The 16,565-nt window shown below is 39.9% G+C and overlaps 2 protein-coding genes across 2 annotated transcripts in view; one reads left to right on the plus strand and one right to left on the minus strand.

Moving 5' to 3' along the window:
- CWC27 (CWC27 spliceosome associated cyclophilin) overlaps positions 1-12,242 on the minus strand; it is a 201,168-nt gene extending 188,926 nt beyond the window's left edge. Inside the window, exons 1-2 of the mRNA XM_082723092.1 lie at positions 11,953-12,242; positions 2,684-2,780 (exon numbers count right to left, since the gene is read on the minus strand). Coding sequence (XP_082579218.1) covers positions 2,684-2,780; positions 11,953-11,994 — 139 coding nt within the window. The 5' untranslated portion in view covers positions 11,995-12,242. The remainder of the gene's footprint in view (positions 1-2,683; positions 2,781-11,952) is intronic.
- A 134-nt stretch (positions 12,243-12,376) lies between these two features.
- SREK1IP1 (SREK1 interacting protein 1) overlaps positions 12,377-16,565 on the plus strand; it is a 42,144-nt gene continuing 37,955 nt past the window's right edge. Inside the window, exon 1 of the mRNA XM_082723095.1 lies at positions 12,377-12,623. Coding sequence (XP_082579221.1) covers positions 12,392-12,623 — 232 coding nt within the window. The 5' untranslated portion in view covers positions 12,377-12,391. The remainder of the gene's footprint in view (positions 12,624-16,565) is intronic.

Genomic DNA, 16,565 nt, shown 5'->3' on the forward strand with positions numbered 1-16,565 from the left:
TCAGGAGTTCTGACTCTTGCATCTTGTTGGCTGGGTCGCCTTAAACATAATTTTTTCCCACCATTTTTAAAAAATGGAGATATAACTGACATTTAACATGACAGTAGTTTCAGGTATACAACATAATGATTCAGTATTTGTATATATTGTGCAGTTTCACCACAGTAAGCCTAGTTAACAGCCAGCACCTCACAAAGTTACAAATTCCTTTTTCTTACGATGAGCACTTTTAAGATCTTTCTTACCAACTTCCCTATACAATACAATACAATATTATTAACTATCATCTACCATGATATACATATAATTTTCTCATTATTAACTGACTGAGCCACCCAGATAACCACCAGATTTTTAATTATAAAATAAATAACTACTGGGGATCCAGTGTATAGTATGGAGGTTATAGTTAACAGTACTGTGTTGTATACTTGAAATTTGCGAAGAGAGTAGATCTCAAGTGTTCTCACCACATATACACACTCATAAGGTAACTATGTGAGGTGATGGATATATTACTTAGCTTGATAGTAATAATCATTTCACAATGTGTATGTGTCTTAAATCATCACACTGTACACTTTAAAAAGATCATGTTGTACATCCTAAATATATACAATTTTTATTTGTCTATAATACCTCAGTAAAGCTAAAAAAAAAAAATGACTAAAAACTTGCCTTTAACTGCCCTATCTATATCATGTTCCACCCTCCTGGTTTTTACTCATTTATTTTTTAATTCTGGAAATCATCCCTTGTTGAAGTAAATACTGATATGAATGTTCTAAGACTTAGAAATTTCATGACTTGTTTAAATAATAGAATTAGTTAATTAAAATGGGGTTCTCGATTTTAAAACCTTGACTTTATTTGGGAGTATTCTCATTTAAATTAATCTTCTCAGGTTTCTTCTCAGCCTCTACAGTAATAATTCTATCTTTCACCTGTTCAACTTAAGAGAATTGCTCTGAGTTATTTTTCTTATGGTTTTCCTATTCTTTTTTCTTTCTCTTTGTATTCTTATAAATAGAGGAATAATTTTTTTGTTGTTCCAATTAACTTCCACCATGACCTAACTTAAGAACTTTATTTTTTCTTCACTATCATATTATATCCAGATGTTTTCTGTTTCTTCCATTCACCTGGTCATGGATTATTAATTACCATTCATTCTTTCTAATGTTTTTGTACTTTTACTCTTCCCCTATAAAATTTGAGCTTTTGAGTCTTCAAAACTTCTTTCCAGAAGCGAGTCTGACTTCTCTATGTCTACTGTGTTTCTTAGTTCTGTTGATAGTTACTTGAGGCTTCTCTGACTGTACTACCTGTCTGACTCAATTTCCTTCCTGCCTGCCATAGCAATTATTAATAATGGTCTTTGCAGATGTCTTTCCCTCTGTTTTGGGGGGGCAGGTTTTTGGGGAAATCTATTCATTTTTATATCTTAAATCCTCCCCCGGTAATTATCTATTTGTATAATTATTATCTATTTGGAGAGCTCTTTCTGTACCCTCCTACTGGTTATACTAAGTTCTCTTTCACACCTTGCTTTTGACTCGAAAAGTTGTTTTCTGATACCTGATTAACCCTGTCTGTCTTTACCAATCAGATATAACTTAGAAAGATAATCATTTGCCACCCCTGTACATATCTGAAACCATATGCAATGTATTCCAAAAGCCAGTAAGTTACAAAAATATTTAGAATGTTTAGTTCTACAGGAGAATATTCTGAAGGAGAAAACACTCAAGTGGATGTATAATTCTGTAAAGTGTATTGAAAGAAAAATAGTCACTTTGTGACTCAGTCTAAAATCATACTGGAAACATTGATAATGACATCACTGAATGTTGAATGGAAGGCTTCATTGAGAAGATGGAACTGTGGGCAGATATTAAAAAGTGGGCAAACAGTAAAGAAGGAAAGAAAAAGTATTCTGAAAGGAGACTGAGGATATGAAGGAAGGTATGAGGGTATGTGTGAAAGTGGAAATGGGAAGGACGTGCTCAGGAAGTAAAAGTAATAATAGTCAGCTGAAGCCATATGGTTATTTAGTGCGATGAAAAACAAGGCTGGAAGGCTAGGAAGCCAAGCCATCTGAGGATTTGGCTGCTAGATGAATAAAAAAAGAGGGTATACAGATTAAAGACTACAGAGAGAAAGACCCAGGTAAAAGCCAATCACAATCAGCAGATGAAAGTCAAGGCAATCTGGTTTAGTTATAGCTGACAGAGGAGTGTAAAGTACACTCCTAAATTGGGAGTAAAGTCCACTTCCATATGTAAATTAGAGTGAAGAAGAGAGAAAATGGCTGGAATTCTAAATTTGACAGTTATTTGGATAGAAGTAACAACTGAAGAGTAAAGAACTCAAGGCAATCTCAGGGAGTACCTTTAGTTGGAGGATGAAAGAAAGAAGTGGGAAATAGACAAAGATAAAAAATGATCAAAATTTTATTGGAGAGATAAATTTCTCTACTGAAGATACACAGATTTATTTGAAAGACAGTTTTTATCTCCTCCATTTCCTGACACAGTAGCTCAACACCATATCACTCATATCAACTCCTATCATTCATCACCACCATTTAACAGCAGGCCTCAATGTTGTAGAAAGATACACTTCAGTTTATTTTTAAATTAATAAATTTTTCTACAGAATAGAACTCAAGAGTTATGATTACCTTCCAAACAAAGCTGAATGAAATTTCTGCAAGCTTTAGGAGCTTCTTTTGACCACAACTCTATGTCAATATCTCCAGCTGTTGTTTTCAATAAAACCTGTAGAAAGAATATGACATCATTACATTAAATTATCATTTTGGCTTGATAATTAGTTGAAACACTGCTCAATTTAAGGCATTCATTAATGAGTTTTCAATTTTAAATTTAAAAACTTTGCTGAGCTTTTCTTGCTATACTTAAAAAAAAAATACACTCAAAAAGTACAACAGGGAAAAGACAGTCTCTTCAACAAATGGTATTGGAAAAACTGGACAGCTATATGCAAAAGAATGAAACTGGACCACTTTTCTTATACCATACATAAAAATACACTTAAGATGGATTAGAAACTTAAATATGAGACCTGAAACCATAAAGCTCCCAGAAAAAACAAAACAGATAGCAATGTGACACTGGCCTTAGCAATGTTTTTATAGACATGTCTCTTCAGTTAATACATAAAGAACTTATACAAACCAACACCAAAAAAAAAAAAAAAAATTCAATTAAAAATGGGTAGAGGTGGGGTGCCTGGGTGGCTCAGTGGGCTAAAGCCTCTGCCTCTGTCTCAGGGTCCTGGGATCAAGCCCCGCATCGGGCTCTCTGCTCAGCAGGGAGCCTGCTTCCCTCCTTCTCTCTCTGCCTGCCTCTCTGCCTACTTGTGATCTCTCTGTGTCAAATAAATAAATAAAATCTTAAAAAAAAAATGGGTAGAGGAAAGAAAAAAAAATGGGTAGAAGATCTGAATAGACATTGTTCCAAAGAAGACATACAGATGGCCAACAGACATAGGAAATTATGCTCAAATCAGCTGAGCAATGCAAATACTGAAGAGAATGCAAATCAAAACCATAATGAGATGTTACTTTATACCTGTGAGAATGGCTAGAATCAAAAAGACAAGAAAAAATAAGTGTTGGCAAGGATGTAGAGAAAAAGGAATGCTCATGCACTGTTGGTAGGAATGTAAACTGGTGTGGCCACTGTGGAAAGCAGTACAGAGATTACTTAAAAAATTGAAAACAGGGGCGCCTGGGTGGCTCAGTGGGTTAAGCCGCTGCCTTCAGCTCGGGTCATGATCTCAGGGTCCTGGGATCGAGCCCCACATCAGGCTCTCTGCTCGGCAGGGAGCCCGCTTCCCTTTCTCTCTCTCTGCCTGCCTCTCTGCCTACTTGTGATCTCTGTCTGTCAAGTAAATAAATAAAATCTTCAAAAAAAAATAAATAAACAAAAAAAATTGAAAACAGAATTACCATATGATCCAGTGATTCCACTACTGGGTATTTACCCTAAGAAAATAAAAACACTAATTTGAAAAGATATTTGTACCCCTATGTTTACAGCAGCAGTATTTATAATAGCCAAGATTTGGAAGCAACCCAAGTGTGCATCCATAGATGAATGGATAAAGAAGTGGCATGGATGCCTGTGTGTGTGTGTGTGTGTGTGTGTACATAAATATATATATTATATATATAAATCTGGTAGTAGAATGTTAGTCATAAAAAAGAATGCAGGGGCGCCTGGGTGGCTCAGTGGGTTAAGCTGCTGCCTTCGGCTCAGGTCATGATCTCAGAGTCCTGGGATCCAGTCCCGCATCGGGCTCTCTGCTCAGCGGGGAGCCTGCTTCCCTCTCTCTCTCTGCCTGCCTCTCCGTCTACTTGTGATTTCTGTCAAATAAATAAAATCTTTAAAAAAAAAAAAAAGAATGCAATACGGCTATTTGCAGCAGTATGGATAAAGACGGTATAATACTGCTAAGAGAAGTCAGTCTGACAATAATACAAATACCATATGTTCTCACATATATGTGGAATTTAAGAAACAAACAAAAACATCAAAAAAAGCCCTCAAACCCTTAAATACTAAGAACAAAATGGTGGTTGTCAGAGGGGACATAGGGGATGGTGAGACAGATAAAGGTGATTAAAGAGTACGTTTATTCTCATGAATGCAGTGAATATTGTATAGAATTGTTGAATAATTCTACTGTTGAATCATTCCACCTCAAAATAATATAACACTGTATGTTAATTATACTTGAATAAAAAAAATTCAATACAAGTCATTATAAATTTATATCTTTCAAATACCATTTTCAGAAACAACTTAGGACTTAAGGAAAAAATAGCATATACCTTTTTAATCAGAAAAACTTACTCATTTAAAAATCAATCATTTAAACTTGCTTTAATTAAGAAAGTTTGCAGCCTTTCTTCCAATAATATTGGCATAGCAAATTAAGAAATTAAAGAACAGGGGTGCCTGGGTGGGTCAGTGGGTTAAAGCCTTTGCCTTCAGCTCAGGTCATGATCCCAGGGTCCTGGGATGGAGCCCCACATTCAGGATGCCTGCTCAGCAGGGAGCCTGCTTCCTCCTCTCTCTCCTGCCTCTCTGCCTACTTGTGATCTGTCAAATAAATAAACAAAATCTCAAAAAAAAAAAAAGAAAGAAATTAAAGAACAATGAACCCATGAAATCCTGACACCATAAGACAATTTTACAATTATGTTTTTACATATAAACATTCTACTTTCTCATTCAAAATCATGCCATTCCTGGAGTACCTGGATGGTTCAGTCTGTTAAGCATCTGACTCTTGATTTTGGCTCAGGTCAGGACATCAAGGTCATCAGATTGAGCCTCATGCCAGGCTCCGTGGGGAGTCTACTTGAGATTCTCCCTCCCTCTGCCCAACCCCCTTCTCTCTCTCTCTTTCTAAAAAAAAAAAAAAAAAAATTCCTAATTTACAATGAAATATTCTTTCTTAAAATTTTTTAAAAAGATTTATTTATTTGACAGAGAGAGAAATCACAAGTAGGCAAAGAGGCAGGCAGAGAGAGAGGGAGAAGCAGGCTCCCTGCTGAGCAGAGAGCCTTATGCGGGGCTTGATCCCAGGATCCTGTGATCATGACATAGGCTGAAGGCAGAGGCTTAACCCACTGAGCACCCAGGCACACCTACAATGAAACATTCTCAATCTAATTCTAGGTTGTATATTACTAAAATGGTATATCTCAAAATCACCATCTATAGTCAGTGGAATCCTTTGATAGCCTCTTTTCTACCTGCTCATGAAGATAAGGACTTCTAACTTGGCTTGGCAACAACACCCAAAAGATCTATTCTGGAGGGGACCTGGGTGGCTCAGTAGGTTAGGTTTCTGCTTTCAGCTTAGGGCATGATCTTAGGGTTCTGGGATTGAGCCCCAGGTCAAGCTCGCTACTCAATAGGGAGTGTGCTTCTCCCTCTATCTCCCCTGGCTGGTGCATGTGTGCATGCTCTCTCACTTTCTCTCAAATAAATAAATAAAATCTTAAAGAAAGAAGAAGAGAAGGAAGAAATGAAGGAAGGAAGGAAGAAAGAAAATAAAAGAAATTCTCTATCATGACAAATCAACCCAACTAGATTCTCATACTCTTGGGAGGTATATTTTTGGGATGCAAAGTGAGTGACTGAGTAACTCCCTAGACTGTATCTAGAACACTGGGTAACATCTTTTGATTTTAATGAAAACTGGTATATATCCCAATCCCAAAAATACAGTATATCTAAAAAGACAATGTCCTGTCCTACCTATTATCCCCTTGTACACTTAAAATAAAATGTTACTGCTAAAGGGAACCTACACATGTCTTCTCTCCTTTCCAATTCTAATACAATGATTCCAACTTTTTCAAAGTATGCATCCGTATTAGCAAAGATGAGAAGGGAAGTGGGAAGGAGTTAAGGAATTGGGCACACACAGTCCTAAAATATGTACTTTTTTTCCTATAGTATTTTAAGAGTCACAGAATATAAACATTTCAAAGGATTACATAAAAACAGTATTTTTAGATAAATCTTAATCTTCTTTACTAGTGATATAATGAAACTTTTTAAAAAATAACAGCATTACTGAGATATAATTCACATACCAAACAAGTCACCCTTTTAAAGTGGTTTTTAGTACCATGACCACTACCTAATTCCAGAACATTTCATCACCCTCAAAAGACACCCCGTCCCCATTAGCAGTCACTCCCTATTTCCTCCTACTCCTATCCTTTGGCAACCACTAATCTACTTTCTATATTTATGGCTTTGCCTACTGAACATTTCATATAAGTGGAATCATACAATATGTGGCTTTTTTTTTTAAAGATTTTATTTATTTATTTGACAGACAGAGATCACAAGTAGGCTGGGAGGCAGGCAGAGAGAGAGAGAGGAAGGGAGTCAGGCTCCTTGCTGAACAAAGAGCCCGATGCAGGGCTCGATCTCAGGACCCTGGCATCATGACCTGAGCTGAAGGCAGAGGCTTTAACCTACTGAGAGAGAGCCTGCCTCTCTCCCTACTTGTGATCTCTGCCTGTCAAATAAATAAATTTTTTAAAAAAAGTCTTAAAAAAAAAAAAAGAAACCACTGATCTAAAGAACGAGCTAATATACATCATCCCTGCCTTTGTAGTATGTGGAGTCAGGGTCCTCAAAGGACAATAGTGACCCTTCCACTTACAAAGAGTAAAGGAGCTTTGTTACTTTAGACATGATATCTAACATATCTGTGACCCAACTTCCTTATGTAAAAATAGGGATAATATTCTTAAAGGTTTGTTGTGAGGACAAAATGATTTATTCTACATAGACTCCTTTGAACAGTACCTGACAAATAGTAAATGCTCAAAAAATAGTAGCTATTATTATTGTAATTATTATTCCTATATAATTTTCTTTGGCCACAGTCAACTTAGTAAAAAGAATGCTTACACCTAGTAAAAAGTAAAAGAATGCTTTTTACCTAGTAAAAAGAATGCTTACACCTAGTAAAAAGCATCTGGCTTTGACTCGGGTCATGATCTCAGGGTCCTGGGATCGAGCCCTACATTGGGCTCCCTGTTCAGCAGGGAGTCTGCTTCTCCCTCTCCCCCTTGCACAAAAATAAACTCTAAATGGATGAAGGACAGGAATCCATCAAAATCCTAGAGGACAACACTGACAACCTTTTTGACCTCGGCTGCAGCAACTTTTTGCTAGGCATTTCTGCAGAGGCTAGAGAGACAAAGGCAAAAATGAACTACTGGGACTTCATCAAGATAAAAAGCTTTTGCACAGCAAGGGAACAGTCAATAAAACTAAAAGGCAACCTATGGAATGGGAGAAGGTATTTGTAAATGTCTTATCAGATAAAGGGCTAGCATCCAAAATCTATAAAAAACTTACCAAACTAAACACCCAAAAAACAAAAAATCCAGTCATGAAATGGGCAGAAGACATGAACAGACACTTATCCAAAGAAGACATACAAATGGCCAACAGACATAGAAAAAAGATTCAACATCACTTGGCATTAGGGAAATACAAATCAAAACCACAATGAGATACTACCTCACACTGGTCAGAATGGCAAAAATTAACAACACAGGAAACAGCTGATGTTAGCGAAGCTGTGGAGAAAGGGGAACTCTCACACAGTTGATGGGAATGCAAACCGATAGAGCTACTCTGGAAAACAGTATGGAGGTTCCTCAAAAGTTAAAAATTGAGCTATCCTAATGACCCAGCAACTGCAGTACTAGGCATTAATCCAAAGGATACACACATAAGTGATTCAAAAGGGCACATGCACCCCAAGATTAGTAGCGAAGTCCACAATAGCCCAAGTATGGAAAGAGCCCAGATGCCCATTGACAGACAAACAGATTAAAAAGATATGGCATCTTTGTGCAATGGAATATTACTCAGCCATCAAAAAGAATGAAATCTTGCCATTTGCAATAAAGTGGCTGGAACTAGAGGGTATTATGCTAAGAGAAATAAGTCAGTTGGAGAAAGACAAACACCATTTTATTTCATTCATATATGGAATTTAAGAAACAAAACATAGGGGCGCCTGGGTGGCTCAGTGGGTTAAGCCGCTGCCTTCGGCTCAGGTCATGATCTCAGGGTTCTGGGATCGAGTCCCGCATGGGGCTCTCTGCTCAGCAGGGAGCCTGCTTCCTCCTCTCTCTCTCTCTGCCTGCCTCTCTGCCTACTTGTGATCTCTCTCTGTCAAATAAATAAATAAAATCTTTAAAAAAAAAAAAAAAAAAGAAACAAAACATATGAACATAGGGGAAGGGAAGAAAAATAAAATAAGATGAAAACAGAGAAGGAAGCAAACCATAGAAGATGCTGAGCTCTAGGAAATAAACTGAGGTTGCTGGAGAGGAGGTGAATTGGGGGAAGGAGTAAGTGGGTGATGGGCATTAAGGAGGGCCCTGACACATAAGGAGCACTGCGTGTTATATGCAATTGATAAACCACTAAATTCTGCTTCTAAAACCAATAATACAGTGTATGTTAACTAAATTGAATTTGAATAAAGAATTTAAAAAAAAAAAAAGGCACATGTCTCCTTTCTGCATACATTTGGTTGGCCAGCTCTACTTTGTGAAGTTTCAGTGGCTCCTTTTCCTGCAGCATCTAAGACAACACTTTATGTTTCTTAATAAATATGTATTAATATGCAATTTAAATTATGTGTTCATAGTATGTGGCAATTTCATCTTGAGTGTAAAAGGACATTTCTCAATGGTACTTTCTGTGCCTCATATTCAGAGGCCTGAGTAACAGCAAAACACAGCACATTTGTAGACAATTGCTAGGGGTTCTACCACTGATATAACATGTCAATTACTTCTCAGTTGATACTATGCTCTTTGAAGGGAGGAACTTTGTCCCATTTATTCTGAGTATCTCTTTATTCTTTTAGTACCTAATGTGTCATTAGACAGCATAGGAACTAAACATCCACTGAGCAAACTTGTTTTTATATCTCTTTAAACTCTTTCCAGGCCAGATGTGCCTAGGTGGCTCAGTGGGTTGGGCCTCCACCTTCAGCTTAGGTTATGGTCTCAAGGTCCTGGGATTAAGCCCTGAGTGTCCTGCATCGGGCTCTCTGCTAGGCAGGGACCCTACTTCCCCCTTTCTCTCCCTGCCTGCTTGTCTGCCTACCTGTGATCTCTGTCTGTCAATTAAATAAATAAAATCTTTAAATTCTTTCCAGGCCAAAATTCTTGCCACGTGCTCTCTATAATACAGAACTTTGAGATTCAATGTCTTCAATTGGACTTACACTGGGAAAAAGTCCCCAGTTGTTTCTGAAAGAAAACTTTGGCTAGGCTTGATATTCTCCATAAGCCCAATTCTCTTCCATAAGTACAGTGTTTATCACAATTGGCATGTACTTATTTGCATGACTATTTGGTGAATGTATATTTTCCTTCACTGACTCCATGATAATAGGGACAATGCTGGTTTTTCTTTCCCTTGTATTCCTAAGACCTAGCATAGAGGTGTCATGTGCTAGCTGCTCAATAAACATTTGTTGAATAAAAGATCTCCTGTTCAGTAATATATCTCTGTTAAAGCTTTTTCTCTTTATGATCACATCAAATCTTCCTCCAGAGTAAAGCAACTAAATCTTCCCTTGACCAGCAGCAGTATAACCTCAAACTCACTGATGCTTAATACTTTAAGAGAAATATAGTATTAATTCATCCATTTATTCGTTCAGTCAGTACATATCTGCACTCTTCCTACCATTTATCAAGCATCATTCTAGAAGCGGGTCCCTACCATCAGAGTGCTTGCATTCTATGGGGAGAAGGGAAAGAAGAGGACACAATAAACAGTAACTAGTAAGTAGTTAGAAAAAACTACTAAAGGGAGTTTAGTAAAGGGAGAGAGGCAGGGAATGTTGAGAGAGGGGCAAGACATGAATGGGATTTCCTCTCTGCTAAGGAGACATTTGAGCTGGCCAAAGAGTATACCAGAGAAAGGAACACTAAGTGTGAAGGCCCAGTCTAGAAGGATGGGCAATGTATCAATTCTCTACCAGTGTTTATCAACTGTGGATGATATCACCCTTAAAAAACATTTGGAAATATGAAAAGGGGTATTCTGAGTTTTCCCAATGATGTGAGGTAGGGGTAAGGAGTAAGGAGAAGTTCAAACAACAAAGAATTAAAATAATTGCTCAGCTCAAAATACCCAGTGAAATTTTTGCTGGGGGTATCAATTAGAGCATTATTGTTTTTGTTCAAATTACTTCCATTATATTACAAAATGTCAACCAACAAAAAATTGCACAAACTATGATACAAGCATGCAATAGAATTCCATCTAATGTAAATTTAGTTTATCCTAATACAACTATGTACTCTCAGCCACACTATTTTCCCCATTATGCTGGTTCATTGTCTTTCATAGTGATATAGATTAGTTCTCACTTTAAGAATTCAGGTGATACTTACTCCATTACTGACTCCTCTGCCTCATACTGCAGAGAAAAATCTTCAAATGGAATTGACATACCTTGACCATTTAAATCAATCAGAAAATCATTCTCCCATTCTAATGTGGGAACATTTCCCATTCCCTACTTTTTCTGACAGCCATCTCATGTCTTAAGAACAGCTCAAGGGGTGCCTGGGTGGCTCAGTGGGCTAAGCCTCTGCCTTCAGCTCAGGTCAGGATCTCAGGGTCCTTGGTCAAGCCTTGCATCAGCTCTCTGCTTAGGGAGCCTACCCTCCGCTCCCACACACACTACCCGCCTGCCTCTCTGCCTACTTGTGATCTCTGTCAAATAAATAAATAAAATCTTTAAAAAAAAAAAAAAAAGGTAAGACCAGCTCAAAAGATATGTCATCCACAAAGCTTTTCTCTTCCTTCCCAGTTGCTCACTTTTTAGTACTACCACAGCACTAGATTCCTCTCTCCTTAAGCATGCCTAGACATATCACAAGATTTTTCTTTCCCTGCCTGCCTCCCAGAGAAAATCATAAGCTCTTCCAGGGCAACAACATTACCCAACCATCTTTGTAGCCCCAGCACCTAGTACAGTGCCTGGTGCCTACCAGGCATCCATAAGTAACTGTAAGATGAATTTCCAAGTTAAGCAAAAAGAGGGGGGGGGGGAAAAGTCGACATTTACAATGTACCTAAGACCTTAGAAACGCCTGCCTGAGTTAGGCTGAAGCAAGAAATAGGACCAGAAGGCTGGTAGATGGAGAAATCTGCCTTTGAGGACTTTTTCAAAGTGTTTGCAGAGAGGTGTTTAATGGATGGTCTTCTATGCAATCCTGTTCAGAGACAGGGGTACGGGACATGACTTCTTGTGATCTTTTCCAACCGTAAGACCCCAGAGCTCCCTTAGTCGGTGCGGTATCACTTCGAGGAGCCCAGGTTCCCTAGATGAGGCGCTCACCTTCCCGTTCGTGGGAGGTTCCTGGATATAGATGTTGCTCATGCTGGTCAGTGCTCAGGACTCGGCTTCTAATTGGGAATAAGAACGGAGGGCCGATCTCTAAAGCTGTCCACCTATCAGTGAAGGCTTCCTTCAGTCGGATGGTCACGGAAAGCTCCAGTTTGTCAGTGTCGCCAAGACAGCGAAACCAAGCACTACCTTTACCCCAAACTAGTTCCTCACGGACGCCGCCATGTCGCTCCCGGACCAGAGCACCGCTAATCCTGAAAAGGGGGGTTCCGATGGGCTCCAGGGAAGCAGAAAATATTATTAAGAACCCACAGATTAATTTAATTTGTGTTACAATTTTAAAATTCAATCTATAAATCTTGGTGTTGTTTGCTTCACTACGCGTATGTGCAGGTCCCACTCACCGCTCCCCCCCCCCAAGCTGGCAGCAATGGTTCGGACCATGTGTGTTCTGTATATACCTCCCCCGGAAACTGAATCAACGCGACTGGGTTCCGCTATCGCCGGAGGCCTTCCTGGACTGTCACCGAGGTCCCGCGGCGCCGGTGGGAGGAAGAGGCCGCCCTCGCCATTTGTTGTCCTCGCTGCAGGCGTGAGGCGGGCGTCCTCTCGAAAGCCGGCGGTTCCTGCGACCCCTCTTACCAGCGCCATGGCAGTCCCAGGTGAAGACCGACGGCAGGGCCCGTAGGTCGAGGCGAGGAAGGGAGCGGGTAGGGTGGGTTGGGTGCGCTGGGCTGGGGAGTAGCGCCCAAGGGGATGGAGGCGGGGGCGTTAAAACGAACGGGCTCGTTGGGTCTCCTTGAAAAAGTTTACACTCCACAAGTAATCTCTGGAGGGAAGAAGGAACGACCGGAACTCTCTCCCCCAGCGCAGCCGAGCTCCCGCGGCGCCGCCCGGATCACAGGGAGCGTGTGTCGTGGGGGGAGGCGGCCGGGAACCGTAGGCCTAGGGGGCGAGCCGCCGAGAAACACGCACTTCGCTTCGGTTTGGCTGGAAAATAAAACTCAAGGTGGCAACCCTTGACGGCCCGGAGCAGCCAGAGGCATGGTTTGTCGTGGAAGTCGCAGGACGACACTGACGTCTGGGCTGCTTCTCTCGCTTCCTCCGGCGCGGCGTTCCTGTGCGGCGGCCGACCCGTCGCGGTGCCCCGCGGGGCCTCTCTTTGTGCGTCTGCGGTTTCTTCCCGCTCTCGGGTTCTGTGTCCAGTGGGTACCGACCTACCAACAGAGAACCCTACGAAATAAGTGCTTCAGAGACTGCTGAGCCACAGCTACCAGCTCACACTCGGACGTTCTGGTCGGGGAGGGCATCTGCTTCAACCAGGTTTGCTGCGATGTCTCTTGCAGAACCCTGGTTGCAGAAGTTATTTTGAGAATTGTATCCCTCCTCACCCACCCCCACCCCCACTCGTCCAGCCCCCAGACACACAGCTTGGAGATGCACAGTGCTCCTTAGTACAGGAGAGACTCAGAAGTGTTCCGGTTCAGAAGGCCGAACTCAAGTTTTAACCTACCCTTCCCAGTCTTCTTTAAGCATGTTTGTACCGTGGCAGCCTTTTCTGAACCATATTTTACGGATCACTGTTTCAGGAATAGTGCTCTTTTCTAACCACTGCAGTTTTGGGAGGAGTGGGAATTATGAAAGAGGAAAGATACACTCAGTCATACACAGAACTCTCTGTATTACCACGTGCTAGGTAATGTCCTAGGCAATGGGAATACAGTGGTGAACAAGACAGTTGCACTTCACACAGAACTTAGAATGTAGCTATGGGGAGGAAGGACCAAAAAGTCAGACGTATGTATGGCAGGGAAATTTTGGAGTCTTCAAGAGCGCATAGTAAGGGCACCTCACAGAAGACTAGAGGGGCTAGGAAAATGGACTTCCTAGAGGAGGTGGCGTTTCGGATGAATCTTGAAGAATTCCAGGAGGGTTGGAGTGGCGAGAGAGGAAGTTGCAACCAGTGGGACTGGGTATTATAAAGGAGGAAGAAATGTGTGAGAAGAGGAAATAAAAGAAGTAAAAGATACTCCCTATAAATGGAACTCAGAATACAAATGGGAGAGAAGTGAGAAATTAACTAGAGAGTTAATAACAGCGAATAGTTATTAATGTATCAGATGTGTAAATAGTGTTTACTATGTATCAGATGTGTCACACTGTGTCAAGCATTGCATTTTATCTCATTTAACATCTGTACTATAAAATAAGTATGAATACTTAAATTTTATATGAGCATACTGAGGAATAAGCAAAGTTACTTGCTAATTAAGGGATAGCTAGTAAGTGACAGGTCACGGGGGCTCTTCTAATCCCCATGCACTTATTCATCTTGCTGTGTTATAGTATAATTTACAAAGTAGTTTCCACCTCTTAAAGGACCTTGGAAGCTATGACAAATATTTTGGATATTTTCCCAAGGACTAAAGGAAGCCATTTAAAAGTTTTAAGAGATTCATATTTTGGAAAGATCACTCTAGCTGGACAGTAGATTGGAAGGGAGCTAGTTTGGAGACAAGGTCACTGATTAGGAGTAATTTCTGGTATGTTATGATGATGTTTCAGGTATGGTATCAGGAACGGAGAGAAACACATGGATTGGAGATACCTTTTTAATGGTAGACTCACTAGGAATCAGTGACTGACTCGGTGTAGGTGGGTAAGACAGGAAGTGGGGTATACATGGGTTTCACTGTTACACAGTTGGGTGGGGCCATTTTCTACTATACGTAAAACCTGAGAAGGAGCAGGTTTTAGGGGGATGATGAGAATTTCAGTTTAGGGTTTGTGTTGAGGTATAGTCAGACATATGACTGAAACTATCTAACAGGTAGTAAGAGAGAAAATTTGTAGCTTAGGAAAGAAGCCAGAGTCAAAGACCACAGTTTGAGTCATCCACAGGTATAATAGGAGTTGAGACCACTGTAGTGTCTGCCTGTGCAGAGACTGTGTAGAGACTGAAGAAAGGGTCTGTGGTTGCAGCCTGGAGCTTATCAACATGTAAGGAGCTAGCAGAGGAAGGCTGGTCTGCCTGGTAGGTTGCCTAGGCATCGTGAGCCTTCACATCAGCCCTGGTGATTCTTGTATTGCACCACTACAACTAGAGTTGAGTTGCTGTCATTCCTAAATGGTTGGTTTTATTACTTGAGCAAGCGTTTTTGAGCACTTACATGGTCTAGACCCTCTAGGGCACACAATATCACAGCTTGTGTTCTCATGAAACAGGTCTAGCAATGAAAGCGGGGTGCTTAAGAAAGAAGAAAAAAAGTGATTTTTTTTAAACATCCTTATTGGAATTTCCTTAAACTTAGACCAGTGTTATAGATATGTTAACCTTCTTCCAGTTCAAAATAATGGTCCAAAGTATAATAATCTTAAATTGTGCCATTAAGCTAGATGGCAAGACATGGATAGAATGTTTAAACCCAGCAAAAATGAAGATAATAATTATGACAGCACTGTAAGAGTACAATGCAAGTACCATTAGGAAATAGAGTTACAGAAAATGTTGAGGTAATTTCCTGTGTGATCAATCCAAGTAGTGGACTGAAGAAAAATAGGGCTCCAGGAGAAACCTTTTGAAATAATTATTGAGAAGGCCAAGTATTATGTTATGCTCTTTTATTTTTAGGTATAATGCTCATATGGATTCAGCAAGGCATTTCTTGGGTTGTCTTGCTAGTGATTATTATTATAAGACTATAAAGTGACAAGGATGCTTTCCGCAAGTGAAAATCAGCCTCTTTTGTTTTATGCTCACCTACTTCAGCTGTTTTTCCACAGCATTATTTGTAAACATACACCATTATGTAGGCAACACAATGAAATGTGTACTCTCTTAGGGAAATTGTAGACTCTTACTTGTTATTTTAAAAATGACATTTAAGGGCACCTGGGTGGCTCAGTTGGTTAAATGTCTGACTTTTGCGCAGGTCATGATGGGCTAGGGTCCTGGGATGGAGCCCCACATAGGGCTCCTTGCTCAGCGGGAAGTCTGCTGCTCTATTTGTGCTCACTCTCTCCCTCCCTCTCTCTCAAAATAAAGATATAAAAATCTTTTAAAAAATAATAAAAATGAGCTTTAAATACAGATTTCAGTGAAGTTGACTTTCTTTTAGAAACTACTTTGCCCATTCAAGTTGTTAAAATTAGTTCTGAGATTCATGTTAATGATTCACCGTTCCCCATGAAGAGTCTACCTAACACCAGTGTCAGTGAATGTTACCCATGTGGCTGGCACAAAAACTCTCTCTCATTCAGTAAAATCTATATAGCCAAGATAGGGAATTTTCTGTAGCCAAAATAACATTATATCTGGCATATGAAAGTGAGTCAAATTTTTAAAACACATCACTGTAACTTCTTAGTAATAGAAGTACTCTAAATTACAATGTATCCAATTGCTTTTCATTCCTAAACTGTACATAATTTCTTTTATCTAGTCTGTGCTGCACATTGCTGCTGAAGTATTTTTCTTAATTATATATCTGATCCTGTCATTCCTGGGGTGGGTTGGGCAGCCAGTGGTAAGAAGTTAGTTCTTGGCTCCTATCTGTGAATTTCATATTTCTCTATCCCCCAGATCAAGATTTTAAATATTTCCA

The sequence above is a fragment of the Mustela nivalis genome, assembly GCF_964662115.1.
Source record: "Mustela nivalis genome assembly, chromosome: 3".
In the NCBI taxonomy this organism is placed as follows: domain Eukaryota; kingdom Metazoa; phylum Chordata; class Mammalia; order Carnivora; family Mustelidae; genus Mustela; species Mustela nivalis.